The following is a 27,441-nucleotide window of genomic DNA, read 5'->3' as shown; positions in this document are numbered from 1 at the left end:
AATATTGGTACCCTGGACTCGGGTCAGGCGGCTTGGGCTTTACCCCTTCCCTGCTACCAAAACAGCTGTGACTTCAACTCAGTGTGCCTCCGTTTCGTATTTGCTAGATGGGTCTGTAGTGTTGAGGAGGTCAGTGAGTTAGCACATGAGAGAGCCTGACTGTTGGGGGTGGCCCTTCTATGTTTGTTGTGGCATCTGCTACAGGGAAAGGCTCCTCTGGCACAGGCCTGTCTACTTTCTGTCTGTTCACGTGTTTAGTGTCAATTGAATCAGAATCCTGTACTGTACTTGGATCTGGGAGAGATGCAGCAGATAACAAGGCCCATCCAGCAAGTGTCCCACCAGGCAGGGAGTAGGCCAGGTGATAACCTGCTTTTCTATCCACACTGTAAAGGCTTGTCTGTGCATGGGCCTGTGCAGTGATATCTCAGGAAAAATGTGTGTGTGCAGGTATGTGGGTGTGTGGAGGTCAGAAGACAGCCCTCAGGTGTACCTTGGGGTGGTCCATCTTATTTTTTAGACAGGGTCTCTCACTGGCCTGGAGCTGTCTGATCCAGCTAGTCTGGCTGGACAGTAAGCCCCACAGATGCTGTCGTCATCTCCCCAGTGCTGGGATTTCAAGAATACACTACCACACCCAGCTCTGGGGGTCCTGCTTGCACAGTGATCGCTCTTACCCAGTTTGTTGTCACAGAGTGCCCTGGGCCAAGTGTCGCCAAGATTATTTTGCACGTGGGAAAAATAAGCAGTCCCTGGATGCTGTAGAAAAAGCTGCCTTCTTTGTGACACTGGATGAATCAGAGCAGGGATACAGGAAGGAAGACCCCGAGGCATCCATAGACAGCTATGCCAAGTCTCTGCTGCACGGCAGGTGTTTTGACAGGTATGCCCATTTACCTTTATTTATCTATATATTTACATTTATTTTTAAAGATATATTTACTTTTTAAATATTTTATTTGTTATCTTTTTATTTTATGTGTATGAGTGTATTGCGTGCAAGTATGTAAGTGCACCCATGTGGTGCAGTGCCCACAGAGGTCAGAAGAGTGTGTCCAATTCCCTTGGAACTGGACTTAGGAATGGTTGTTAGCTTCCATATTGGTTCTGGGAACTGAACCCAGGTCCTCTGCCAGAGCAGCCAGTGCTGTTAACTGCTGAGCCATCTCTCCAGCTCCAAGGTATATTTATTTTTTATTTATTTATTTTTTAATTTTATGTGTACGAGTGTATTGCATGCATGTATGTGAGTGGACCCGTGTCGTGCAGTGCCGCAGAGGTCAGAAGAGGGCTTCGGATTCCCCTGGAACTGGAGTTAAGGTGGTTCGTAACCATCATGTGGGTGCTGGGAATCGAACCGGGGTCCTCTGCAGGAGCAGTCAGTGCTCTTAACCACTGAGCTATCTCTCCAGCCCCGATATTTTTTAAATCTTTTATTTATTTATTTATTTTTTTTTGGTCCTTTTGAGACAGGGTCTCCCTGTAGCCCCAGCTGTCCTGGAACTCACTATGTAGACCAGGCTGGCCTTCAACTCACGGAGATCCGCCTGTCTCTGTTTCCCGAGTGCTGGGATTAAAGGCGTGCACCACCACACCCAGCTTAAATCTTTTATTTTTTACTTTATGTGTATGAGTGTATTTCCTGCATGTGTGTAAGTGCACCCATGTCATGCAATGCCCTCGGAGGTCAGAAGAGGGTGTCGGATCCCCTGAAACTGAAGTTACGGACAGTTGTTAGGCACCATGTGGGTGCTGGGACTCAAACGCAGGTCCTCTGCAAGAGCAGCCATCTCTCCAGCCCAGGATATGTTTCGCCTTTTTTTGGAGCTGAGGACCAAACCCAGGGCCTTGAGCTTACTAGGCAAGTGCTCTACCACTGAGCTAAATCCCCAACTCCCCAAGATATATTTATGTGTATAAGTGGTTTGGTTTGCCTGCATGTATGTATGTATGTACACCACATGCATGCATATACCTGTGGAGGCCAGAAGAGAGCATCAGATCCCATGGAATTGGAGTTACTGGTGGTTGTGAGCCACCATGTGGGTGCTGGGAACTGAACTTTGGTCTTTTGCAAAAGCAAGAAGTGTTCTTAACCACTGAGCCACTTCTCCAGCCCCTGGTACTGTCCTTTTATCTTCAAGGTGGGGTTACCTGTGTGCTTGGGAATAGATTCTGTAAAGAACTAGGAAGCCGGAAAAAGGGGCCTCAACAGAATAAGCAGGTTTATTAGTTGGGGGATAAACCCAAGAGGTCACTCACTCCTTGTGGCCCCAGGGTCTGGAGTTGGGGGAGAGTTTTACAAACTCAGTATTTTTATGTTTTTTCCTTCAGGAAGTGCCGTGTGATTGGAATTGTGTCATATCAGGGAAGGCAGAGGGGGGGCGTTGAAGCATCTCAAAAGAGGTAGCAATTATGTGAGGCACTGGTCTCTGGGCAGGTGAGGTTGGCAGTCATTCGAGATGCTGGTCTCCGGCGGCTTCTGCATTTAGGGTCTAATATTTCCCCTTCAGCCTCCATGTGGCTGACCCCACCTTGACATTCTAGCATCTAAGCATAATGCTCAGCTTTCTTCCCTCACCACACACACACACACACACACACACACACACACACACACACACACACATGGCACTCAGGGCCAGGTATATTTGAAATACCTCCATTCTCTGGTCCCACCACCTTAGGTGCCAGTAACCTGGCCCCAGGTAGGGTGTGTGTCTCAGATCTTGGAGCCAGCTTTGGCCTTGGGGATGGCTGTTCAGCTGCTGTGATCCTGCCCTCCTGAGACACTTTCTTTAGCTTTAAAGTGAGGACCTGCCTCCCAGGCCCCACTGGAGAGAGTGCTTGCCAGTGGGGGACAGCTGCCAGTTTCTGATAGTCTGTCCTGCTCTGGCCCGAGGATGTTCATGATCCAGTTCATCCCTGATGCAGGAAGACATGGATGACTTTTTCCTGTGTGTCCTTTATGTTCACCCTCTGGAGGCGTGGAAACATCGAGAACTGTCAGGGACAAGGAGCAGTTGTTGGTCCATGCGGAATAAACACACACATATAGTGTTTGGGTTTTGGTGTGTCTTTGACCACGGAAGGCCATGACCATCTCTGTCTCCCACAGGTGGTTTGACAAATCCATCACATTTGTAATCTTCAAAAACGGCAAGATAGGCATAAACGCGGAGCACTCCTGGGCAGACGCACCCATCGTGGGCCATCTGTGGGAGGTAAGCCATGTGGTTTGTCACCGATGTGAAAGGTGCTTGGGAAAACCCAGCCCAGACCCACTTGAACTTGAAAGTGTGGCAGTGGGAATGTGGGAGCTGCCTGCTCATATTGTAGTAGACCAGGAAGCAGAAACCTGACAGGAATCAGGGCTCTAGGCTATAAACCTCAAGGCCTGGCCCAGTAACTACTTCCTCCAGCTAGACTTTGCCTCTTGAAGAGTCTGTACTCTCCAAAACAGTGCCACCATTGAGGACCAAGTGTTAAAACCTTGTAATGAGTTATCCACAGGTGCTGGTACCTCACAGAATGTTACACTGATAAATTAAAGGCATTTGAATCTTGGTTTCCTGTGACGTATGTTTTTTAACCTCTAGTACATGCAGGGTCTCTGCCTTATGCCCCAAAGTCACAAAGTGGCCCTCAGTTCGCACAGCTCAGCTTGTTTAAAAATAATAAGCTTTACTGCTAGATTTCCTAATTTCCCTACTTACCCTACTTTTAGACCAAATAGAAGCAAGCATATTAAACTGTGTGTGTGTGTGTGTTAGCGTGTGGTACTGCAGACCAAGCCGAGTCCTAGGCAAGCACTCTACCGCTAGGCTACAGCCCTGCTGTTATTTTGGAGATAGTGTCTCACTAAGATACCCAGGCTGGCCATGAACTCACTGTGGTGCCCAGACTGGCTTTGAACTTGGAATCTTCCTGCCTCAGCCTCTTGAATAGTAGAGAATACAGGCCTGTACCACTAGGCCTGGCTTAAAATCTTGGCTTATAAAAGGGTAGTGTACCGGGGCCAGCAAGAGTCTTCAGAGGGTAAAAAGCACTTACCGTTCAAGCCTGATGACCTCAGCTTGATGCTTAGAACCTATGTAAGCGTGGAAGGAGAGAGTGCACTTCCAAAAGTTGTCCTCTGACCTCCACCACACTGGCTAAGACATTGAATCTTGGCTTCATGCAATATTGTGTCTGTCATTTTTTCCTTTCCCACGGAGCTAAACCAGCTCCACCCACTTGTGTCTCCTGTGCACCTGCTCTGCCCTCCTTCTGGAGGCGACAGGTCATCTTTAGGTCTCAGTTGACCCCACGTCCCTGAGAAATGCCCCTCCCATGAGGCTAGCAGCACCTAGCTCACCTTCCTTCCCCCCATCTCTGATCTCTGCTTGGGGTCTGGGAAAAGCCCTGGCAGCTTCTTCAGCAGGGGAGGGTCACGCCCCGAGACGAGGATGAAGAGAAGCCAACACTCTGGGCTGTAGGATGCCCATGTGGTGCTAAGACACAGCGGTTACAGTGCACAAGTGCAGGCCACTTCACACCAGGCCCCGCTGAGGTGTAGTCTGTTGGTGCAAATGTAGCCAACACCCGATCATCCCTGTTAGCCACAGATGCGGCAGCTCAAACACAGCTCTCGGGGCATCTTTGCACGGCCTAAGTTCAGGCCTGATAGAATATTCCAGGGACTTTTCTGACTGACAGGTATACAGAGCTGCTTCTGGGTAAGGAAGTGCTCTGGGTTCCAGGCAGTCTGCAGCACACAGGGCACATTCATCAAGGGCAGAATAACTCACATGGTGGCACATGCCTGTAATGTGTGAGTATGTATATGTGAGTTCAGGTGTCTGTTGACCTGGAGTTATAGTGGTTGTGACCTGCCAAGTCTGTGTGCTGGGAATGACCTGCATCCATTGCAAGAGCAGCCAGTGCTCTTAACTGCCTAGCCATCTCTCCAGCCCCCAGGCTGATTTTTAAAAGTACATTGATTGAGATAAGGATAAGAAGATTTAGCCTTAGGCCGGCCCGCCTCCTATTAGTATGGGTGTTAAGCTTCTTGCCTGCCTGATGAAGTACCCCCCAGGTGCCCATAGTGCTGGGAACTGACCTGGCTCTGGTCCTGGAGATGCAGTGGCCACATTCCCATGACCCTGTGCTGGGATGTGAAGCCCGGTAGAGGCAGATCCAGCTGGGATTACATTTCTCAAGACAATGGATCCCTGGACCAAGCAGCTCAGATGAATACACTGGGCCCTGCACATGCACAGGATGCACCAGACTGTGCGTGGCTTCATTCCACTCCAGCCTACCTCCTCCTTTAACCACAGTGACCCCTGGCCTCGACTTGAGTTCCTTTTTAAAAACCTTTCTAGCTGGTGCTGTCCTTAATCCCAGCACTCCAAGCAGAGGCAAGAGGATTGCTGAGATTTCAGCCAACCTAGTCTACATAGCAAATGCCATTTGGGGCTATTAGGGAGACAGATGTAAATAAAAAAACCAAAAATCCTTATTATTTTTAAATTGAGATATAATGCACAGAGAACCGTGTAAATAAAAGAGGTGTGTGTGTGCCAGACGTGGTGGCACACGCCTGTAGTCCCAGCACTGGGGAGGCAGAGGCAGGCAGATCTCTGTGAGTTCAAGGCCAGCCTGGTCTACATAGTGAGTTCCAGGACAGTGTGTGTGTGTGTCTTTCTGAACTTGCTGTTTGTCGTGGCTAATCTTAGTTGTCAGCTTGACACACGTGGGAAGAGGGAACCTCAACTGAGGAATTTGCACCACAGATCGACTTTCACACCTGTCTGTGAGACATTTTCTTAATTGCTAATTGGTTGATATAGAAGGATCTAGACCACTGAAGGTGGTGTCACCCTTGGGCAGGTGGGCCTGGGTTATATAGGAATACTGACTGCTGGGCATGGTGGCCCAGACCTCTAATCCTGTGGGTCTCTCCCTCCCCTTGAGGGCTGTTGGTCACAACAAAGGGACAAAGGGAGCAGAAGCGACCGATGGGGTCAGGACGGCCAGTGAGCACGACGGAAAAGACCTTCCAGGGAGTCAGATTCAGTGATACAGCTCCGTTTATTCAGTGGGGGTCAGGGAAAATATAGTGTGGAGGCAGCGGCCAAAGCTTCAGCTGGTAGGTGCTCACAGTGTGCTTTATTTACATGTGGTAGGGGATCCTATCATCTGGCTATAGGGCAATGCCTAATTATCACATAGAAAAAACTATCATGTTCCAGACAAGGCCAGGCATCTCTGCTTGGAGGCACTTTCCAGGCAGAGGTCAGGCAGAGAGCAGGAGGCCCCCACTGAGAAAGGGAGTCCTTCCATATAGCGCCGAGCTCCTTAGGGCTATCAGAACATGGTGGACTGCGACCTTAGCAGCAGGGTCCCCCAACACGTGTGTATGTACATGTGTGTATTTGTGTGTATGTGCATGTATGTGTGAGTGCATATAAGCACATGTGTGTATTTGTGTGTGCATGCATGTGTTAGTGTGTATGTGAGTGCATGCATGTGTGTGCACATGCTTATGTGTGCATGTGTGTATTTGAGTGCATGTACACGTTTGTGCATGTATGTGTATGTGAGTGTGTGGGTGCACATGTGTGAATATGTATATATGTATAATAAACACACACATGTATACATATAGATAGTGTGTGTGTGTCTAAAAACCTGGCTTTTTAAGTTTGTCAGTATTGTTTGTTTGATGGTTGTTGTTTTTTTAAATTTTTTTTTTTTTGTCTTTTTGAGACAGGGTCTCCCTGTAGCCCCAGCTGTCCTGGAACTCACTACATAGACCAGGCTGGCCTCAAACTCACAGAGATCCACCTGCCTCTGCCTCCTGAGTGCTGGGACTACAGGTGTGCACCACCACGCCCGGCCCTAAATATTTTTTAATGTATTATTTTTCGTGTATGAGTATATTGCCTACATGTATGTAAATGTACCCATGTCGAGCAGTGCCTATAGAGGTCAGAAGAGGGCATTGGATCCCCTGGAACTGGAGTTACTGACAGTTGTTAGCCGCCTTGTGAGTGCTAGGATTCAAACTTGGGTCTTCTGCAAGAGAAACGGGTGCTCTTAGCTGCTGAGCCATCTCTCCAGCCCCTCCCCCCCATTTGATGGTTGATTTTTGAGAATGAGTCTCACTTTGTAGCCCAGGCTGGTCTGGAACTCACCATGAGTTTGAGGTTTGACTTCAGATTCCAAACTTTCCTCCTGTCTCACCTCCCCAGTGCTATGATTGGGGGGCATGAGCCACCACCCACACATATAAGTCCATGGTCCTTATTCTGTTCTCCAAGTGATTGCATAGTAATTACCAATATACAATTCTAGACATTTTTATTACCTTCACTGCCACCCAAAAAACCCTCCCCACGCCTCTTTCTTCCAGCCCTGTGCTGCTCTGTGTTCTGTGTCAGCGGATGCAGTATTGTAGGTACCTTGTAGACACCCCTTGTCTAAAAGCAAGGTGGATGGCACCTGAGGAACGACATGCAAAGCTGTCCTCTGGCCTATACGTGCATAGTTTTTCACCTGCTTACACACAAATATACACATGTACACATGCACACACATGTAAAGTGAAATTTAAAAGCCCAAAGGATAGCATCTTCCAGACTGCTGGGCTTGGGTGGATCCAAGAAGCTGGGCCCTGGGGAAGGACTATCCAGGTTGCACCCCTCCCTTGGGCTGGTATCCACCTACACAGCCTTTAAATAACACTTGTAATAAACCAGTAAACATGTGTATTTCCCTGAGCTCTAAGAGCTGCTCCAGCAAATTAATCAGGCTAGAGGAGGGAGTTAAGGGAGCCTTGATTTACAGCTCACAAATCAGAAAGACAGGTCCCACCTGGGGCTTGAGACTGTCACAGGAAATGGGAGGGAGCCCCCCGGGTGGTGTCAGGTTGAACAGAATTAGAGGACACTCAGATGGGCTCTGTGGAAGGTGTGGCTGGCCTGATGTGTGGAGACCCCTCATGCCCATGCTTGGACCCAGATATGTTCTGTGTGGCGTTTCCTGTTCAGTCTTTGCTTTTTCCACAGTACGTCATGGCCACTGACATCTTCCAGCTGGGCTATGCGGACGATGGGCACTGTAAAGGAGATACCAACCCCAATATCCCCAACCCCACCAGGCTACAGTGGGACATCCCAGAAGAGGTAAGTCTAGTGATCTCTGGACTGTTACTCACCGGGGTGGGAAGCCTGGTCCAACTGTCACCTCTGAGTTTTCCAGCAGAGCCTCTGGAGTGTCCCCAAGCCTGGTGGATACACATAGACTGAAAGCTGTTTGCCTAGGGTGGGGCACAGGGCCTAGGTGACTGTGGGAGCCTCAAAGAACAGGGCTTCCTGCTGGGAATCCAGGTGAGAATTAGCCCAGACTGAGGATTTAAAAACCCAAGTCACGTTGTTTATTGAGCCATGAGCCCATGTAGCCCAGGCTGGCCTAGAGCTTGCTGCATAGCCAAGGATGACTTTGAACTTCTTACCTTCCTGTCTCCACCTCCCTAGTGTTGAGATGAGAGGTGTGCACCACCACGTATGGGTTATGCCATGCTGGGGATGGAACCCAGGGTGTTGTGTGTGTGAGGCAAGCTTTCTACCAGCTAAGCCACATCCTCAGTGCTAAAATGACTAACTAGAATTTTTCTTTTTTCCTTTTTGTAAGCTAAAAAAAAATTATGTTATGTATTTTGCCTGCATGTATGTATGTGCACCATGTGTGTGCAGTGTCCATGAAAGCCAGAAGAGGGCATCAGATCTTCTCCAACAGACAGTTGTTAGCCCCCACAAGGGTGCTGGGAACTGAACCCAGGTCCTCTGCAAGAGCAGCCAGTGCTCTTAACCGCTGAGCCATTTCTCCAGCCCCTTCTTTCTTTCTTTTTTTATTTTTTTTCTTTTGTTAGGTTTTTTTTTTTTTTTGGTGTTTTTGAGAGAGGGTCTCCCTGTAGCCCCAGCTGGCCTGGAACTCACTGTGTAGACCAGGCTGGCCTTGAGGTCAAAGATATCCACATGCCTCTGCCTTTCAAGTACTGGGACTAAAGGTGTGCGCCACCACACCTGGCTGTGCTTAGGTTGTTAATGTTGTCCTTGATCTCCATGGTATAGCAAAATGGGCTTCATACAACAGACCCACGAATGCAGAAAGACCTTGAGTTTCTGTAAGGCCCCCTCGGCAAATCAAAGTACTAGTCCTCCAAAGTCTAACTTGGTGCAATGACTGTTATTTATAGAACATGGGTGATCCCATAATAATCACACCAAAAAGTCTCACCACAGCAGGTATTGGCTTCTACATACCTGCATAGATGGAGCCCCCACCCCTTTCTGTCAACCTTCACAGTCCATATACTCAAATACTTCCTAAGACGATGAGGCCACGTTCAGTTAGGGAAGATCACATACAAAAGGCTGTGAGGGATGAGGGTGATGTGGCTGGAACATCTGTCACCCCATTGATTGCCAGGGCTGATTTGGCTGACCTGGCAGGCAGGCAGGTGTCCCCTTCCTCCCTTCCCACTCCATATGCATCACGCCCAAAGGTCAGTGAAAGATTAGACCTCCCCTGATAGAGCAGTACAAAGAGCAGCTCTCCCCTGCTAGAACCATCAAACAAGCTCTCTCACGTGGCTGTGACATGCAGGAGGGAACAACGGTGAGCTTCTTGGGTGAGGGTCCATGGGCACCCCATTTCCTTCTGTGAAGGAACATCAGCAGGCCGATCCAGAGGGTCTCTCGCAAATAGTCACAACTGTGTAATGACTGCACCAATGATGATGGTGTTATGGGTGGAAGACAGGGTCTGCTGTAGTTGTCATTGGGAAGCAGGTGCCTTTGATTCCTGCCCAGGTTCTCCCACTACTCCTGGGCGATCAAGGGGTGCCGCTTTACTGCCTCACTGGGGCTTCCCATAGCCCTTCCAGAAAGAAACAGGAAATCAGTGCAACTTGGAGGGTGGCCCTGCTTCCTCCAAATGTGCCTTGTGTTCCCCACTGAGTGGAGCCATCTTCTCTGCAGTGTCAAGAGGTCATAGAGACTTCCCTGAGCAGCGCAAATCTTCTGGCGAATGATGTGGACCTGCATTCCTTCCCGTTCGACACCTTTGGCAAAGGGCTGATCAAGAAATGCCGGACGAGCCCCGATGCCTTCATCCAGCTTGCCCTGCAGCTGGCACATTACAAGGTGAGAGGGTTGCTGGGCTCCTGTGGGCACTGAGGCACCCTGCACACAGGCCCAGGCTGACTTCCTAGTGAGCAGAGGAGGACTGGATACTGGCGTGGCTGAGGGCAGTAACACTGAACACAGGTACTGCAGGTCTCTGGGTGCCATGGAATGGCATGCAGTGGATCACACTCAGCTTAGTGGCATCTCTCTTCTGCCATTACAAACAAGGGGGTTGGAGACATGAGCAAAAGGCACAGTTAAACCTTCTAATAGGGGGCTAGAGAGATGGCTCAGTGGTTAAGAGCACAGGCTGCTTTTGCAGAGGACTCAGATTCAGTTCCCAGCACCCATATGATAGATAGTTCACCTCCATCCGTAACTCCATTTCCAAGGGATCCAACACCGTCTTTTGGCCTCCACAGGTGAGGCACATACACATATGCAGACAAACACATACAATAAAAATAAGCAAATCCTTTTTAAAAGAAACTTTATAATAAGCCATGAATCTCAGACTATTGTCAGAGGGATTGGTTAATGTGTCTGACCTCTGACAACCCTTTCCATAAAAGCGGAAGCGTCAACTTGCATACAAGTTGCAGAAGCAGTCTGTGTTGTGGGAACATGGGAAAGACTTCTGATTCTTTGGAGGGGCCGTCAGTTCCTGGGACCACTGAAGTCACTGTGGCACCAGATCTGGATGTGCTCCGGGTGCCCCTGGTCTGTCACTGCCCTTCCCACACCTGCTGCTTCTGCCTGGAGCTCTTCTCCTGCTGGGATAGCATCAGGAGTTCAGCCTCCCCAGGGGCTTCCCTCCACCCCCATGCTTTCCTTTTAGTTTAAAAAAAAATATTTTATGTGTATGAGTCATACAATGTCAGCAGAATCCAGAATAAGGTGTTGGAGCCCCTGGAACTGGAGTTACAAATTTTTAGTCCAGGTTCTCTGCAAGAGCAGGCAGTGCTCTTAACCGCTGAGCCATCTCCCCAGTCCCCCTACCTGACCCCCACTCCACCCCGCCACACCCCTATCCATACCACTCATCACGTTTCCATTCTGCTTCTAGAACATCATCCCAACATCTGAGTCCTGTTGCTTCAAGCTACTGAGCACTGGCTGCAGGAGCACCCCCCCCTCCCCTGCCACAGTTCCCAGTTCTTCCCCCCTGCACCCCTGGCTGCTGCTTCATGCCCCTCCCATGCTGGCACTCCATGAGTGGCCCTTCTGCCCCACCCAGAGAATAGGAGCTTACCCCGGGGACTTCCTGTCTGCCTCTCCTGACCCTCAGGGTTGCTCTCCTTTCCTGTCGGAGGTGGCACTGGCTGAGTGCCCCATCACCTCTGTCCCTGCCCCTCCCTCATGTCCCTTAGACCTTCTATGGCCCTGACCTTGCTGTGCACCTTGTCTCTCCTAAGTGCCTTTACATAGTCACATCAGCTCAGGGGCATTCAGTGGGTGTGGGTGGCTGGGAGGCTATAGTATAATGGAAACTGGGCCACCCAGAGATGGACCCCCACATCCTCCCAGCCCTTTCAAGGTCATGTCATAACTGGCCACTCCGTAGGCTGCCTGCACTAAGCCTCTTCTCCCTCCTTCCCAGGACATGGGCAAGTTCTGCCTGACCTATGAGGCCTCCATGACCCGGCTCTTCCGAGAGGGGAGGACAGAGACTGTGCGCTCCTGTACCACAGAATCCTGCAACTTTGTACTGGCCATGATGGACCCCACAAAAACGGTAAGGTGCCAGGGGCAGGGCACAGCATGGGACATGATTTCCCCCAGAGAACTTGGAAGCTGACATAAGGTTCTCTAGCTCCTCCATTACCACCCCTCCTTCCCCAGCTCCAGTGTCCATCCCTCGTCCCCAAGCTCCTCCATCCATACCCCTTGTCCTAGTTTGTTTCTCCATTGCTGTGACAAAACATTCTGACCAATACCAACTTGGGGAGGAAAGGGTTTATTCAGCTTACATCTCCCAGGTTGCAGCTCATCAGGGAGCCCAAGGTAGGAACTCAGGGCAGGAACCTGGAGGCAGGAGCTGGAGCACAGGCCATGGAGGAACACTGCTTACTGGCTCACTCCCTTGGCCCCTGCTCAGCCTGCTTTCTTATGAAATACAGGACCATATGCCCAGGGGTGGCACCACCCACAGTAGGCTGGGCCCTCCCACATCACTCAACAATCAAGAAGATGCCTCACAGACATGTCTATAGGCCAGTCCTATGGGGGCAATTCCCCAATTAAGGCTCCCTGTGCCCAGGTGTGTCAAGTTGACACTAAAGCTGGCCAGCACACCCCTCCTGCCCCAGCTCCTCCTGCCTTCCACTCACAGAGAAACAAAGTATTAAGAGGTGATGTGGGGGCGGTGGTAAGGAATGCATACAAAGAGATTCTTGTTGTGCACTGAGCTTTTGGAAATGAGATTCTCTATCCTGAGAACCTTCACATGAGCATGCACACAGTACAGGAACAGGGGAGAGAAGGACACCTGTGCTGGTGGACTTTAGCCTTGGGGCCACCAGAGCCCTTGCCTCACTGTGCCACGCAGAGCTGAGGCTTTTGTGTACTCTGCCTCTTAAGAGCTCAGAAGCAGCCCTGTGCCCTGTGAAGATGAGATAGGCTCAGATGAATTCAGCCCACTGTTGGGCCCCCAGTTAGCAAGTGGCCATGCTCAGCTCTGTACCCAGACCCGTGAGGATGCTCACCACTGATAGACAGCGGGGATCCCGACCAGGGCTCTCTTTCCTCTAGAAAGCATGGCAGGTGGCTCCTGTCACTTGAAGCCTTCAATAGGAACCTGAGAGGCCGAGTCTTTCATCGGAGGTTAGCACCTCACCACCCTTCCATGTAAAGGGCATGTATTGCCTAGATGCTGTTTCTGAGTCCAAAAGAACCCAAAGCAACGTTGTGTGTGTGTGTGTGTGTGTGTGTGTGTGTGTGTGTGTGTGTGTGTGGGCGAGAAGTCAATATTGGGTGTCTCCCCCCCCCCTTTTTATGTAGACCAGGCTGGCCTTGAACTCACAGAGATCCACCTGCCTTTGCCTCCCAAGTGCTGGGATTAAAGGTGTGCACCACCACACTGAGCCACAGTGCTATTTTAGTAGAATTGCTGGGGATGGGTAGTTACTAGGCACTGTGACAAAGTGAACCGAGGGAAAAAGCTGGGACAGAGCCCCAAGTTTGACAAGGACTCTTAAGGGCTTGAGTGATCTGTCCATGGGTGATCTCATTAGAATTGTGAGCAAGGTGGGGCAGGGTACACTCCCAGGGTGCCTCTCCAATGAGCAACCCCTACCAGCCCTTTTGAGGCAGGAATCTGGGAAGGAATAGCGGTCTGGTGGGGAATCTATCAAGACATCTTGGTCACCAACCACCTCAGCACATCCCATGGCCCTTTTGCAGAACTGAAGAGAAAAGAGGCCAAGCACTAGCAGACTCTCCAAAGTGTGTCCTTCCCCCAACCCTTAGGTGGAGCAGAGGCTCAAGCTGTTCAAGGTGGCATGTGAGAAACACCAGCACCTGTACCGCCTCGCCATGACAGGCGCCGGCATCGACCGCCATCTCTTCTGCCTCTACGTGGTGTCCAAGTATCTCGCCGTCGACTCCCCTTTCCTGAAGGAGGTAAGCTGCCTGCCTGGCGGGAACAGACCACAGAGTGTTGGCCGGTACATCAGCGTGGGTAGGAGGGCTGCGCCTAGGAGATGCGAGGTGCAGCTTTACTGTTGGTTCCTTGGGCCACTTGACAGGTTGGGGTGGGCTGTGCCCTTCTGACATCAACAGTGGAGCTGAGTGAGGGGAAAGTGGGAAACGATGTGGAAGAGATGATCTCTGAGTATCTGACATCTGTGTGGATGTGTGTGCACTCTGTGCACGTGTGTGAGGTGTGTATGCATCTGTGTGCACATGTGTGCTGGTTCATGCTGTGTGCACACGAGTATGCACGTATGCTTGCTTGGTGTGTACATGTGTGCTGGTGTGTACATGTATGCTGGTGCATGTATCTGCACCTCTGTGTGCATGTATGCTGGCACATGCATTTGTGTGCACATGAGTATTGCTTGTGGTTGCTTGATGTGTACACATATGCATCTGTGTACATATGCAGTGTGCTAGTGCATGCATCTGTGCATGTGCTGGTATGTACATGATGTGCACGTGTGCTGGCACATGCATCTGTATGCACATGAGACTACATGTGTGTGCTGCTGTATGTGTGTGCTGGTGAGTGCATCTGTGTGCACATGTGTGTGTGTTTGCATGTGCACACACACGTGAAAGCCAGAAGACAGCATCAGGCATCTTCCTTTATCACGCTCCACATTATTCCTTTGAGAACTGAACCCCAAACTTGCCATTTCTCAGCTCGGCTGCCAGCCAGCAATTCCCCAGCAACCCTCCTGCCTCCCCCTTCCCACCCCACACCCCAGACTGTAGGGACTTGTGGCCACTCCCAGCTTATTTTTCCTGGGCACTGGCGATTCAAACTCAGGTCCTTAGACTGGAACAGTGAGCACTCTTACACTGAGCCACCCGACCCTTCACCTTTGTTCCTTTTAAAAAATATTTTATTTATTTTTATTTTATGTGTATGAGTGTATTGCCTGCATGTGTGTAAGTTGTGAAGTGCCCTCAGAGGTCAGAAGAGGGCATTGGATCCCCTGAAACTGGAGTTACAGGTGGTTGTTAGCCGCCATGTGGGTGCTGGGAGTCAAACCCTGGTCCTCTGCAAGAGCAGTCAGTGCTCTTAACAGCCAAGCTATCTCTCCAGGCCCTCATCTTCTTAATATGAACTAATTGTAAGATTACAAGATTAAAGCTTTTTTGAGACAGGCTTCACTAAATTGACCAAATTGGTCTCAAATACCTGAGCTCAAGTGATCCTCCAGCCTCAGCATCCCACGGTAGCTGGGATTACAGTTCATTTTGTTTTGTTTTGTTATGTTTTATTTTTTGAGAAAGTGTCTCATGTAGCCCAGGCTGGCCTCAAAATGATTATGTAGCTGTGAACAGTCTTGAATTCCCAATCAGCCTGTCCTCAACTCCCAAGTGCTAGGATTACAGATGTGCACCACCAAGCCTGGCTTTTAGTTGTTGTTTTGAGACAGGATTTTACCCTGTAGCTTAGGCTAGCTTTGATGTTACAGCATCTTCCTACCTCAGTCTTGCTGGGATTACAGGTATGCATCACCATACCTAGCTATAAAACTTTAAAAAAAAAAAATAGGGTCTCAAGGCTGGAGAGATGGAGAGCGGTTAGGAACACTGTGGCTGTTCTTGCAGAAGACACAGGTTCAAATCCCAGCACCCACATGGCAGCTAACAACTGTATATAACTCCAGTCCCAGGGGTTTGACAGCCTCTTCTGTCCTCCGCAGAAGGGAGGACATGGGTGCACTTACATACATGCAGGCAATACACTCATACACATAAAATAAAAATAATAAATTAGCCGGGCATGGTGGCGCACACCTACACCTTTAATCCCAGCACTTGGGAGGCAGAGGCAGGCGGATCTTTGTGAGTTTGAGGCCAGCCTGGTCTACATAGTGAGTTCCAGGACAGCCAGGGCTACAAAGAGACCCTGTCTCAAAAAGACAAAAATAAATAAATAAATAAATAAAATATTTAAAAAAATAGGGTCTCACTATGTAGCCTTGACTGGCCCAGAACTTCGACCAGGCTGTCCTTGAGTTCACAGAGGTTCACTTGCCTCTGCTTCTGGAGTGCTGGGATTACAGATGTGAGCCATCACACCTTGCAAAAGTTTAACAGTGACTTCGTTGAATAACCAGCTTAAAGTCCTTGAAAACAGGGGCGGGCGCACAGAGGGTGGTGAACATCTGACGGTGCTGTTGCTGTTCCGCATGCCTCTGAACGAATCTATCTCTTGCCTTCTAAGAGGCTGTTTGGTGGCCTGATCCCCCACCAAGTGGAGGGGCCCTTCTGCTCACCTGCTGTGTCCTTCCTGCAGCCCTTGGGGTCTTGAGGATATAGATTTCTCATGTCCTAAAGAGTCTTTTGACTACGTGGGTCTTTCCTTGTCTCCCTATGGTAGGAGGAGGGGTATTTGAATTTCCTTCTGTTTATAAAACATTGACCAATAGCAACTTGAAGAAGAAAGAGTTTATTTGGCTACACTGAAGGTTACAACCCATCATTAAGGGAAATTGGCAGGAACCGAGATGGCTCACTCTCTGGCTGCCTCACAGGCTGGTGCTTAGCCAGCTTTCTTTTTTAAAAAATATTTTATTTTTATTTTATTTGTATGAGTGTTTTGCCTGCATGTGTGTAAGTACACCCATGTCGTGCAGTGCCCAAGGAGGTCAGAAGAGGGCATCAGAGCCCTGGAACTGGAGTTACAGGCATTTGTTATACATCATGTGGATGCTGGGATTCGAACCCAAGTCCTCCGCAAGAGCAGCCAGTGCTCTTAACTGCTGAGTCATCTCTCCAGCCCCTTAGCTTCTTTTTTTTTTTTTGAAGCAGGGTCTCCCTGTAGCCCTAGGTGTCCTAGAACTCACTATGTAGACCAGGCTGGCCTTGAACTCACAGAGATCCGCCTGCCTCTGCCTCCCAAGTGCTGGGACTACAGGCGTGCACCACCACTGGCAAGCACCACCACTGGCAACTAGCTAACTTTCTTAAACAGCAGGTACTATGTGCTCAGGGAATAGTACTATCCATAGTAGGCTGGGCCCTCCTAGATCAATTAAAACCACCAAGACACTCCTTCCCCACACATCTGCAAACCAACCTGATAAAAACAATTATTCAGCCGGGCATGGTGGCGCACATCTGCAGTCTCAGCACTTGGGAGGCAGAGGCAGGCAGATCTCTGTGAGTTCAAGGCCAACCTGCTCTACATAGTGAGTTCCAGGACACCTGGGGCTACGGGGAGACCCTGTCTCAAAAAGACACACACACAAAAAATTATTCAATTGAAACTTTTTTTTTTTTTGCTGTTCATTGTGCTTTTGTGAGCCCCAAGAACCATAACAGTCTGCTTCCAGACTACCCACTAGGAGGCTCTCTAAGTAAAGACCACACGGAAAACCACAGAAACGTCAGGAAACTAGGGCTATGTCACCACTACAGAGGCTGGGGCATGTGACCTACCCGCTCTAGAGCTGACAGGAGTGGTTGCCAAGCCCTCCATCTTCATTTCTAACTGTAAGCTTGTCTTCAGTCCCAGTGAATAAAGATGTGTTTTCTGGAGTTTGTGTCATATGCTGAAGAAAACTGACTTCTAGGGGCTGGAGAGATGGCTCAGTGGTTAGGAGCCCTGGCTGCTCTTGCAGAGGACCTAACGCCCTCTTCAGGCTTCTGTGGACACTGCATGCACATAGTCCATTCACACAACACTAAGTCCTTCTGCCCATTGGGCCTCTGGCTCAGGCTGATTTATATTCAAGGCCTGTAGTTGGCCCACCACTTCCTGCAACAAAGGAATCGGGAAATTCAGGGGAAAACAAACTTTTAGGACTAAAGCAGAGGCTGGAACACCGCAGCACCCAAGGGTAGCTGGTCTGGGTTTAAGGACCCCCTTGAGTACCAATCAGAGACCAGTGTCTTTCACACTCAATCCCAAAAGCTTTTTTTTTTTTTTAAGGAGATTCTAGGCTACATCAAGTGAAGTTGATGCCTAGGTAGGACAAGGAGGAGGGAAAGTATCATCCACGTTTCCTCTTCACCTTCAGGTTCTGTCTGAGCCATGGCGGTTGTCCACCAGCCAGACCCCTCAGCAGCAGGTGGAGCTGTTTGACTTTGAGAAGAACCCTGACTATGTATCCTGTGGAGGCGGCTTTGGGCCAGTAAGTGCAGACCATGGGTGTCAGTATATATCTCAGTGCCATTCGACTGGCCTGGAACTCACTGTGTAGTCCTGACTAGCCTCCAGCTCCTGGCACTCCCCCTGCGTCGGCTTCTGAGTGCTGGGACTGCAGTGTGAGGGACCACTGCGTCCTGTCTTGTACTGAGACCAGGCGGTCCCTGTTCACGGGGCCTCAATTCCCACTGATGAACCAGCCTCTTCACTTCCACAGGTTGCTGACGATGGCTATGGCGTGTCGTACATTATTGTGGGAGAGAATTTCATCCACTTTCATATTTCTTCCAAGTTCTCCAGCCCTGAGACAGTAAGTACAAGAGGAGATTCCTTTTTCTAGAGATGGGCCATTTTTCTTTTCTGAGGAAGCAGGTCTTTAACAGAAGAATATCATCATTCTCTTGCTGTAGTTTGAAAGGTGTATGTTTGCCAGGTGTGGTGATGCACACCTTTAATCCTGGCACTGGGGAGGCACAGGCAGTCTGAGCTCTGTGAGTTCAAGGCCAGCCTGGTCTATATAGTCAGTTCTAGGCCAGCTGGGACTACAGAGAGACCCTGTCTCAAAAAGACCAAAAACAAAAAACGGTGTATGTTTATATAGTTTTACCTACTGTTGCTGGGAGCAGAGGTCTTTTTAAAATGTATTTTTATGTGTATGAATGTTTTACCTGCATGTGTATAAATGTACCTATGTTGTGCAATGCTTCTTGAGACCACAAGAGGGCATCAGATCCCCTGGAACTAGAGTTACAGATGGTTGTTAGCTGCCATGTGGGTGCTGGGAACTAAGCCCTGGTCCTATCCAAGAGCAGCCAGTGCTCTTGACCCCTGCTTCCAGTAGCAGAGGTCTGAAATCGTTGTGTCTGTGTGTGCACATGTGTGCTTGTGGAGGCTGGAGGTCAACTTAGAGTATCGTTCCTCACAAGCCATCCCAAGGCACCACTTTGTTTTTTGAGGCAAAGCCTGTCATTAGCTTGGAGCTCACTGCATAGGCCAGACCATGGAGCCCCAGGGATCTGCCTGTCTCTACCTCCCTAGTGCCAGGAAGCTAAGCACATGCCACCACAGCTGGCTTTTCGACCGTGGGTTGTGGGGATGGAAGTCAGGTCCTCATGCTTGTGTGGCAAGTGCTTTTCTGACTGAGTGTCCTCCCAGCCCACAAACCCTAACGTTAGTGTTCTTCTCACTCCCCGTCCCACGATCGGCAAGGTGGACTTAGAATCACTTTTGCAGGATAGGAAGTGTGTGTGTTCGAGGTGGAGCAGGACATCCACAGTGTTGCTTTGTGGGTGACACACGTGGTCACTGTACTCAGCCTGAGAAGCAATACCATGGTTAGTTTGTTTTTACTAAAGTAGGAATTTATTAAAGATGACAGTTTATTAAGACAGCTATAGGGACCAAGGAAAATATGTCACCAGAAAATACTGCTAAGCATGTATTGACTGAACTGTGGGTGGCATTCCTACCAGACCTTCACCTCTGTGTTAAAAATGTTTTTGCATTTGGAAAGGAGAGGCAGAAGGATTATAAATTCAAGGCCAGCCTGGGCTATACAGAGAGACTCTGTCTCAAAAACAACAAAAACAGCCCTTTAATTAAAAAAAAAATTTTTTTGTCTTTTTGAGACAGGGTCTCCCTGTAGCCCCAGCTGTCCTGGAACTCACTATGTAGACCAGGCTGGCCTTGAACTCACAGAGATTTGCCTGCCTCTGCCTCCCGAGTGCTGGGATTAAAGGTGTATGACACCACGCCCAGCCTTAAAATTATTTTTATGTGTATGAGTGTATTGACTGCATGTATAAAAGTGCACCCATGTTGTGCAATGCCTGCGGGGGTCAGAAGAGAGCAAAGGATTCCCCTGGAACTGGAGTTATGGGTAGATGTTAGCCAAAGTGTGGGTGCTGAAAATTGAACGTGGGTCCTCTGCAAGAGCAGCCGGTGCTCTTAACCGCTGAGCCAGCTCTCCAGCCCCCATCCTTCTGATACTTGAATAGTTGGTTTACCTGTTTCCTGGTGAATTAGCCCTACTCTGGCAGGTGTCCGCTGCTGATTCCAGTCCCTTTAGGCTTGTACCAGAGAAATGTCTAGTCTTCAGAGCCCTTGAAGCCCTTTCAAAGGTCAGCGCCTTCAATGGCCAGGCCTCACCAGGTCAGCACACCTCGTGGTCCTCTCTGATCTGTCCAGTAGTGACTGAGTTGGTGATTGAGTTGCCATTGCAACAGGGGGTGTTGATGATTCTAAGGGCCTGGAATCATGCATGCCAGGCAAGCACTCAATCTACTGAGTCACATTTCCAGCCCAGGCAGGAATCTTCCAACTGAGGATGCAATGCAGACATGGCAGTGCCTGTGTTTAAGATATGCTAGGTGGGCTGGAGAGAGGGCTTAGTGGTTAAGAGCACTGGCTGCTCTTGCAGAAGACCCGGGTTCAAATCCAAGCACCCACATGGCAGCTAACAACTGTCTGTACTCCAGTTCCAGGGGATCTGACAGCCTCTTCTGTCCTCCGTGGGCACTGCATGGCACGGGTGCATTTGCCTACATGCAGGCAATACATGCACACACATAAAATAAAAATAATAAAATATTTTTAAATTAAAAAACAGAGCACTTCCTGCTCTTACAGAAGACCTGAATTCAAATCCCAGCATCCAACTGGCAGCTAACAACTGTCCATAACTCCGGTTCCAGAGAATCCGATAGCCTCTTCTGACCTCCTTGGGCACTGCACAACACGGGTGCACATACCTACAGTGGCCAGTGGCAGGCTCGGGCCATACTACAAAGCCGCCTCAGCTTTGTAAGCACATTAATTACAGAGTTTGGGGGTGTTTTGTTTTTTATTGAAAAAGGGTCTCATGTAGCTCAGGGTGGCCTTGAACTTGCTGTATAACCACGGATGACCTTGAATTTCTGATCTTCCTGCCTTCACCTCCTGAGTGTTGGACTTACAGGTGTGGACCAGCACACCAGGTTTATGTGGTGCTGGGGATGGAACACAGGCTTTCTGCAAGCTAAGCGAGCTCTCTGCTAGATGAGCTGCGGCCATTCCCAGGTTGGGCTTTTTAAATACAGTTTTTCAATTGTTCATGTGCATGCACATATGTGTTCATGCCACAGTGCATGTGTGGAGGTCAGAGGACAAGCTGTGGGAGTCTTTATTTCCTTCCACCTTCTGGGTCGCCAGAATTAAACGCAGGAGCATCAGGCTTGAGCAGCAAGTGTGTTTACCTGCTGAGCCATGTTGCCAGTCCTGAGATACATTTGTTTGTTTGTTTTAGGGTTTTTGAGAGAGTCTTACTGTATAGCCCAGGCTCTCCTCAAATTCTCAGTCCTCTTGTCTGGCCTCCCAGGTAATGTGCCTCCATGCCTGGCTTTGTTTGCTCATCTTTGAGACAGGGTCTACCTGTAGCCCCAGCTGTCCTGGAACTCACTATGTAGACCAGGCTGGCCTGGAACTCACAAAGATCCGCCTGCCTCGGCCTCCAAAACTGGGATTAAAGGCGTGCGCCACCACGCCTGGCTGTTTGCTCATCTTTGAGACAGGGTCTCACTATGTAGCTTTGACTGGCCTGGAACTCGGATATGTAGACCAGGCTGGCCTTGAACTCATAGAGCTCTGCCTGCCTCTGCCTCCTGAGTGCTGGGTAAAAGTTCTGAATCACATGTGTAAGAATTTGGTCTGCTGGTAGAAGCAGTGGGGATGCTCCTGGAGGGCTCCTGGGGAAGGGCTGATGTTGCATAGCCAACATCAAACAGGGTCCCAGGAGGCTGCCCAGACTGGCCCAGTTCACGTGGTTAAGAACTTGCTCACAGTGTGGACTGGAACAGGGAATGACAGGGAGGGCTGAAGGTCAGACCCACCCACATAAGCAGGTCACCCACAAGCTGATCTCTGAGCACTCCAGGTATCCACCATTCCCTCAGAGCTAGTGGGCAGACAGGAGGCTGGACTAACCCAGGGACAGACGGCTGATGAAAGGCTCTGAACATAGAATTTCCACACACTAGCGCATTCTCTTTTTTTAATCTTGGTTGTGTGTGATATCTGCCTGTGTACAGGCAGAGGTCTGGGGAGGGCCTCTTGTGTCCTCTGTTGGCTCCGCCTTACTCCCTGAGGCAGGGTCTCTCTCGGAACCTGGAGCTCACTGCTTCTGGCTAGGCTGGCAGGCCAGCGAGTTCCTAGTAATCTTTCCACCTCTGCGCCCTCAACAGGGGCACACATGAACCTGCTTGGCTTTCATGTGGCTCCTGTGGAATCCGAACTCGGGTCCTCTGTCCTCTGGCTGCACAGCAAGCACGGAGCCCTCTCCCCAGTGGCTCTGATTCTTCTGAGAAAGAGTCCTGCTTATACAGCCTAAGCTGGTCTTGAACTTGCAGAGGTCCACACTCCTGCCTCAGCCTCCTGAGGGCTGGGATTTCCCCGGCCCCTGACTCATTCTGCCTCTGTCTCCCTCAGGACTCACACCGCTTTGGGAAGCAGTTGAGACAAGCCATGATAGACATCATCAGCTTGTTTGGCCTCACCCTCAATTCCAAAAAGTAACCCTGCTGGGCTATATCGAAGGGAAACGGACTCTTCTGATAGAAACCAAACGACTAGGTACCACTTCTGACCTGTTGTACAGGGGAAAGAAATTACTCTTAGAAAACTCAGTTTTCCTTCCAGAAAAGGTTCACTGTGTCTCCCTAGAACAGTAGGTCCCACCCTGTGAAGCGGGACCCTACTACTTCCGGGGATGTTGGGGACATTGGGCACTGTCCCCCAAAGTCCTTCAAATTGACTAGTATTCATTAAGGGATTAAAATGCTGTTGATTTCCTGGGTTAGTGGGATTGTGGCTTCACACATGTTGGAGGTGAGAGGCTTCCTCAGTGGTGACCCCATGAATACCTGGGACCTGAGGGTGCCTGACGCCAGCAGAGCAGTGTAAACATTTGTCCTGTCGACAGAGACAGTGTTGTGGGAGCTGGCAGTGGTTATAGCTGTATCTAACACACATAATGTACTAACAGGATGCGCTGGCTGGGAATGGAGGCCTGCTGCAGGTGAAGGCCGTTAGCCCTTTGCCAGCATACATGTATTTCCACCTTTGGCGCCAAGTACACCACGTCCTGAGTGTTCCCATCTTACATGTCCTCAAAACCTAGTGCCTTAAAGATAGGAGGCCCCAGTGCAGGGGCTGTAGGGAAAACCTATTTTGTCTGTGGGTGGGTATATGAGGGTGCTGCTCTCCTCTCGGTTTTCCACTCTAAGTCAGCACTTCCCCACCCCTAGACCAGATCCCTCAGGGTGCATTTACCATTAAGCAACAAAAGAAAGACAGGCGGGTGTCAACAGAGGGGAGTGAGGGGTGTGAGGGTCAAGAGCACATAGCTGGACACCCAGCTGAAGAACCATGACTTGCTGTGTATGGCAGCTGGTGGCTTAACAACAGCTTACCACTGGAACGGGAGCAGAGAAGACAGGAGGCAGCCTCACCACCACCAGGAGACACAGGTCCCAGGCACCAGGATTCCTCTTCTAATCTCACAGTCAGACTTGTTCTTGGCTCCAGAGTAGTCTGGGTCATCTTGGTGACAGACTAAAGGGTCTCAAGTGACAGGTGCTAGGTTCTCAGATCCCATCCCTCAATGGATGACAGTTCCTTTCTCGTGAGCACCTGATTGGCTGCAGGCATGTCTGCACTGAGTGGGCTCAGTGTTTAATGGAAACATAAACATCACAGAGTGGCCTCCCACCCTGAGTGGGCTCAGTGTTTAATGGAAACATGAACATCACAGAGTGGCCTCCCATCCTGAGTGGGCTCAGTGTTTAATGGAAACATGAACATCACAGAGTGGCCTCCCACCCTGAGTGGGCTCAGTGTTTAATGGAAACATGAACATCACAGAGTGGCCTCCCATCCTGAGTGGGCTCAGTGTTTAATGGAAACATGAACATCACAGAGTGGCCTCCCACCCTGAGTGGGCTCAGTGTTTAATGGAAACATGAACATCACAGAGTGGCCTCCCACCCTGCCTCTGCTGGCCAGCCCATTGTGGCAAGCTTAGCTGTCCACATTTTAAGTTGTGTATTTATTTTTTCTGACCACTGAGTGTCCTCTCTGGCCTTGCCGGCTTCTGCTGTCCCAGCAGTACAAATGCAAGGACAGAGCGACCAGAGCTGACAGAGGCCCTGGCCGAACAGCTCATGTGTGTCTTGTGGGTGTGTTTTTTGGTAATCTAAAAAAAAATTCCACCTAAAAGGACCAAAGATTTTTTTCCCTCTTAAAAGCAAGAAAACAAAAGTCAAAAATAAGAAATAAAAAGGTAAAATCAAGAATCAAAACAAGATAAGGCACAGCCACCTAAATCATATGTTAGTGACCGCTGACCAATCCCATGTTACCCTGTATCACACGCGAACCTCAGTGCAGACTTGGTAACAGGCACATCTGGGCTCATTGCTCAGGTTCTGGATGTGTCCAGGTCCTGGCTGCCCATCTCCTTACCAGGAGGAACAGGCTTTTGTTGTACATGTCAAAAGGAGGTAAGAGTATTGTATATTTAATTTAATTCGGAACAAAATGTTGTCTTACTGCAGTCATGCTTTGAATTTGGTGTCCTAATTTTTACATTGCATGTAAATACAATATGCTGTTTAGTTGTAAATTTTAGAAATTCCTAATGTGAAGGAGGCTGACTATTAATAAAACATTAATCCCTTCTACCCAGCATTTGGCCTGTCTCCTTTGTTAACTAATTGGGGTTATACAAGTTCTGACCAGCACAGACAGCTGGGAGAGACATCACTAAGTTCCTGCTCATACTTGACTGAGGAGCAGCACAGCACAGCCAGCCGACTCCCACTCATTCATCCATTCCTCTGTGTGGTACCTGACAAGCAGTAGGTACTTAATAGATGCATGTTAAATGAATGATGGTTCAGTTTGCTTTTTTGGCACGTGTGTGGTATATGCATGTGTGTGCAGGTGTGCATATCTTGCATACATGTGCAGAGGCCAGAGGAGTCCTTTGCCACCCTCCACCTCATTCCTTCGACACAGGGTCTCTTACTGAACCTGGAACTAGTGTTTCTTGGTTAGGCTAGCAGCTAGGGAGCCCCTTTCACTTGCACCCCCCACCTCAGTGCTGGGGTTACAGGCATGCACAAGACCAAGCCTGGCTTTTGCTAGGTGCTGTGTGCTGTGATCTAAACGCTGGTCCTCATGCTGGTGCGGCAAGTGTTCTTAACTGCTGTGCCATCTCTTCAGCCCCAGATTCAGTTTTTCTTTCTTTCTTTCTTTCTTTCTTTCTTTCTTTCTTTCTTTCTTTCTTTCTTTCTTATCTCTCTCTCTTTCTTTTTTTCTTTCTATAAATAAACAAACAAATAAATAAATGTGGCACACACCTTTAATCCCAGCCCTTGGGAGGCAGAGGCAGGGGGAATCTCTGCGAGATGGAGGCTACCCTGGTTCAGGCAGGCTGTGACTAGGGAGACCCTGTCAAAAAATAACCAAAAAACCAGATGTAATAATAATGATGATAATAAAAATTCTTTTATTATTTTTATTTTGTGTGTACAAGTGTTTTGCCTGCATGTATGTAAGTGCACTCATATTGTGCAATGCCCACAGAGGTCAGGGGAGGGCATCTGACCCCCTGAAACTGAAGTTACAGGTAGTCGTTAGCCTGGGTCCTCTGCTAGAGCAGCCAGTGCTCTTAATGCTGGGCCATCTCTCCAGTCCCGGACTCAGTTTCTCTAGCATGCTTTCATGAACACCTGTTCTAGGCTCTGAGCATACAGGCCCTACCACCCCCTCCAGGTTCGAGGTGTCAGCGCCAGTTCCTAGACAGCCAAGTGAGTCTTTTAACGTGTGTGGTGGTGCATGAAGGCTTCAGCCGTGCCCCTCCCACATCACACTCTAGGCCACGCCCATTTCTAGAAAAGCCCTCCACCATTGGCCAGGGCCCTTCCCACACGACACAGGCCTAGGTAACCACAAACCAGGTAACTCCCCTTATTGGCCAGACCCCGGTCCATCACCACCAAGCCCTGCCCATCAGTGGACAGTACCTATCAGACATAGGCCTCACCCAACCAGTCAATTCTCGTCTATTGGCCAGGCTCCTGTCCGTCATGAAGTAGGCCCCGCCCACCACCGCCCAGGTCCTCTCGCAGGCCACGCCCCATCACGTGGTGGTCCCGGGCCCCTTTCTCAACACAGGCCCCGCCCACCATTGGCAAGGTGTCATGTTCGCCCCGTCTATCAGGCCACGCCCACCATGGGCCAGGGGACCCACAAACCATTAGCCAGCTCCCATCATGTCACAAGCCCCGCCCACCACTGCTTAGGCCCCGCCCCTTCCCAACGGTCAACGGCCAGTTCCTCAGAGGACTCATCGCTAAGGCGAGCGCCGCGGCCATGGAGGACGGGCTCCTGGGCGCCATACCCGACCCCGACGACGAGCTGGGTGCCGAGCTGTTCGGGCCGGAGCGCGCATTCGCGGACGGCCCGGCGCTGAGCCCCACGGCGGGCCCCGCGGAGCTGGACGAGCTGCCGGTGCTGGCCGACGCCTACCTGGGCGCCGTGGAGCCCGCCGAGCCGCTACTGCGCGCGTTCATCCCGCCGCCGGGCGCCGAGGAGCCGGCCGCGCTGCTCGGGGACTTCGCGGAGCTGACGGAGCTCCGCGGCCACGACGACGCTGCGCCGGCCTACAGCGTGCACGTGCTGTCGTCGCTGCTGCCCCTGGGCGCCGGAGTGCGTGTCATCCCAGTAAGCGCCGGCAGGGTGCGCCCCCGTGCGCGCCCACGACCGCTCCCGCCGCCCTGGATCCTTCCCGGGCTGTGGGACTAGACACCCTCTGTGGAGCTGCGGGCGGAACCCGGGCCTGGCGCGTGCTCAGTCAGTGGGTTGTTGCCGCTGCAGCCCTGGCTGACCTGGAACCGGCTGTGTAGACCAGGCTGGCCACTGACTCAGAGTCTGTCTGATTCTGTCTCGGATTAAAGGCGTGGGCCAACACGCTGGGATGGGTGGATGGATGGATGGATGGATGGATGGATGGATGGATGGATGGATTGGGTTAAAGGCGTGGGCCAACACTCAGGGATGGGTGGGTGGATGGGTTAAAGGCGTGGGCCAACACGCTGGGATGGATGGATGGATGGATGGATGGATGGATGGATGGATGGATGGATGGATGGATGGATGGATGGATGGATGGATGGATGGATGGATGGATGGATGGATGGATGGATGGATGGATGGATGGATGGATGGATGGATGGATGGATGGATGGATGGATGGATGGATGGATGGATGGATGGATGGATGGATTGGGTTAAAGGCGTGGGCCAACACTCAGGGATGGATGGGTGGATGGGTTAAAGGCGTGGGCCAACACGCTGGGATGGGTGGATGGATGGATGGATGGATGGATGGATGGATGGATGGAT

At 50.3% G+C, this 27,441-nt stretch overlaps 2 protein-coding genes across 3 annotated transcripts in view; both read left to right on the top strand.

Annotated features, from left to right (window-relative positions):
* Cpt1a (carnitine palmitoyltransferase 1A) overlaps window positions 1-24,720 on the top strand; it is a 71,345-nt gene extending 46,625 nt beyond the window's left edge. For both annotated transcript variants that reach the window (XM_029570007.1, XM_008846323.3), the window contains exons 11-19: window positions 695-883; window positions 3,119-3,224; window positions 8,055-8,171; window positions 10,029-10,193; window positions 11,776-11,910; window positions 13,644-13,796; window positions 17,873-17,986; window positions 18,218-18,310; window positions 22,462-24,720. In XM_029570007.1, the coding sequence (XP_029425867.1) occupies window positions 695-883; window positions 3,119-3,224; window positions 8,055-8,171; window positions 10,029-10,193; window positions 11,776-11,910; window positions 13,644-13,796; window positions 17,873-17,986; window positions 18,218-18,310; window positions 22,462-22,548 (1,159 nt within the window). In that variant the 3' untranslated portion in view covers window positions 22,549-24,720. The remainder of the gene's footprint in view (window positions 1-694; window positions 884-3,118; window positions 3,225-8,054; window positions 8,172-10,028; window positions 10,194-11,775; window positions 11,911-13,643; window positions 13,797-17,872; window positions 17,987-18,217; window positions 18,311-22,461) is intronic.
* Window positions 24,721-26,409: 1,689 nt separating this feature from the next.
* The window catches only part of Tesmin (testis expressed metallothionein like protein), a 31,950-nt gene continuing 30,918 nt past the window's right edge, over window positions 26,410-27,441 (top strand). The window contains exon 1 of the mRNA XM_008846321.2: window positions 26,410-26,760. Coding sequence (XP_008844543.1) covers window positions 26,410-26,760 — 351 coding nt within the window. The remainder of the gene's footprint in view (window positions 26,761-27,441) is intronic.

This window comes from Nannospalax galili, unplaced genomic scaffold (assembly GCF_000622305.1).
Source record: "Nannospalax galili isolate Female #2095 unplaced genomic scaffold, S.galili_v1.0 scaffold1723, whole genome shotgun sequence".
Taxonomy (NCBI): domain Eukaryota; kingdom Metazoa; phylum Chordata; class Mammalia; order Rodentia; family Spalacidae; genus Nannospalax; species Nannospalax galili.
This window is presented reverse-complemented; position numbering and strand designations above follow the sequence as displayed.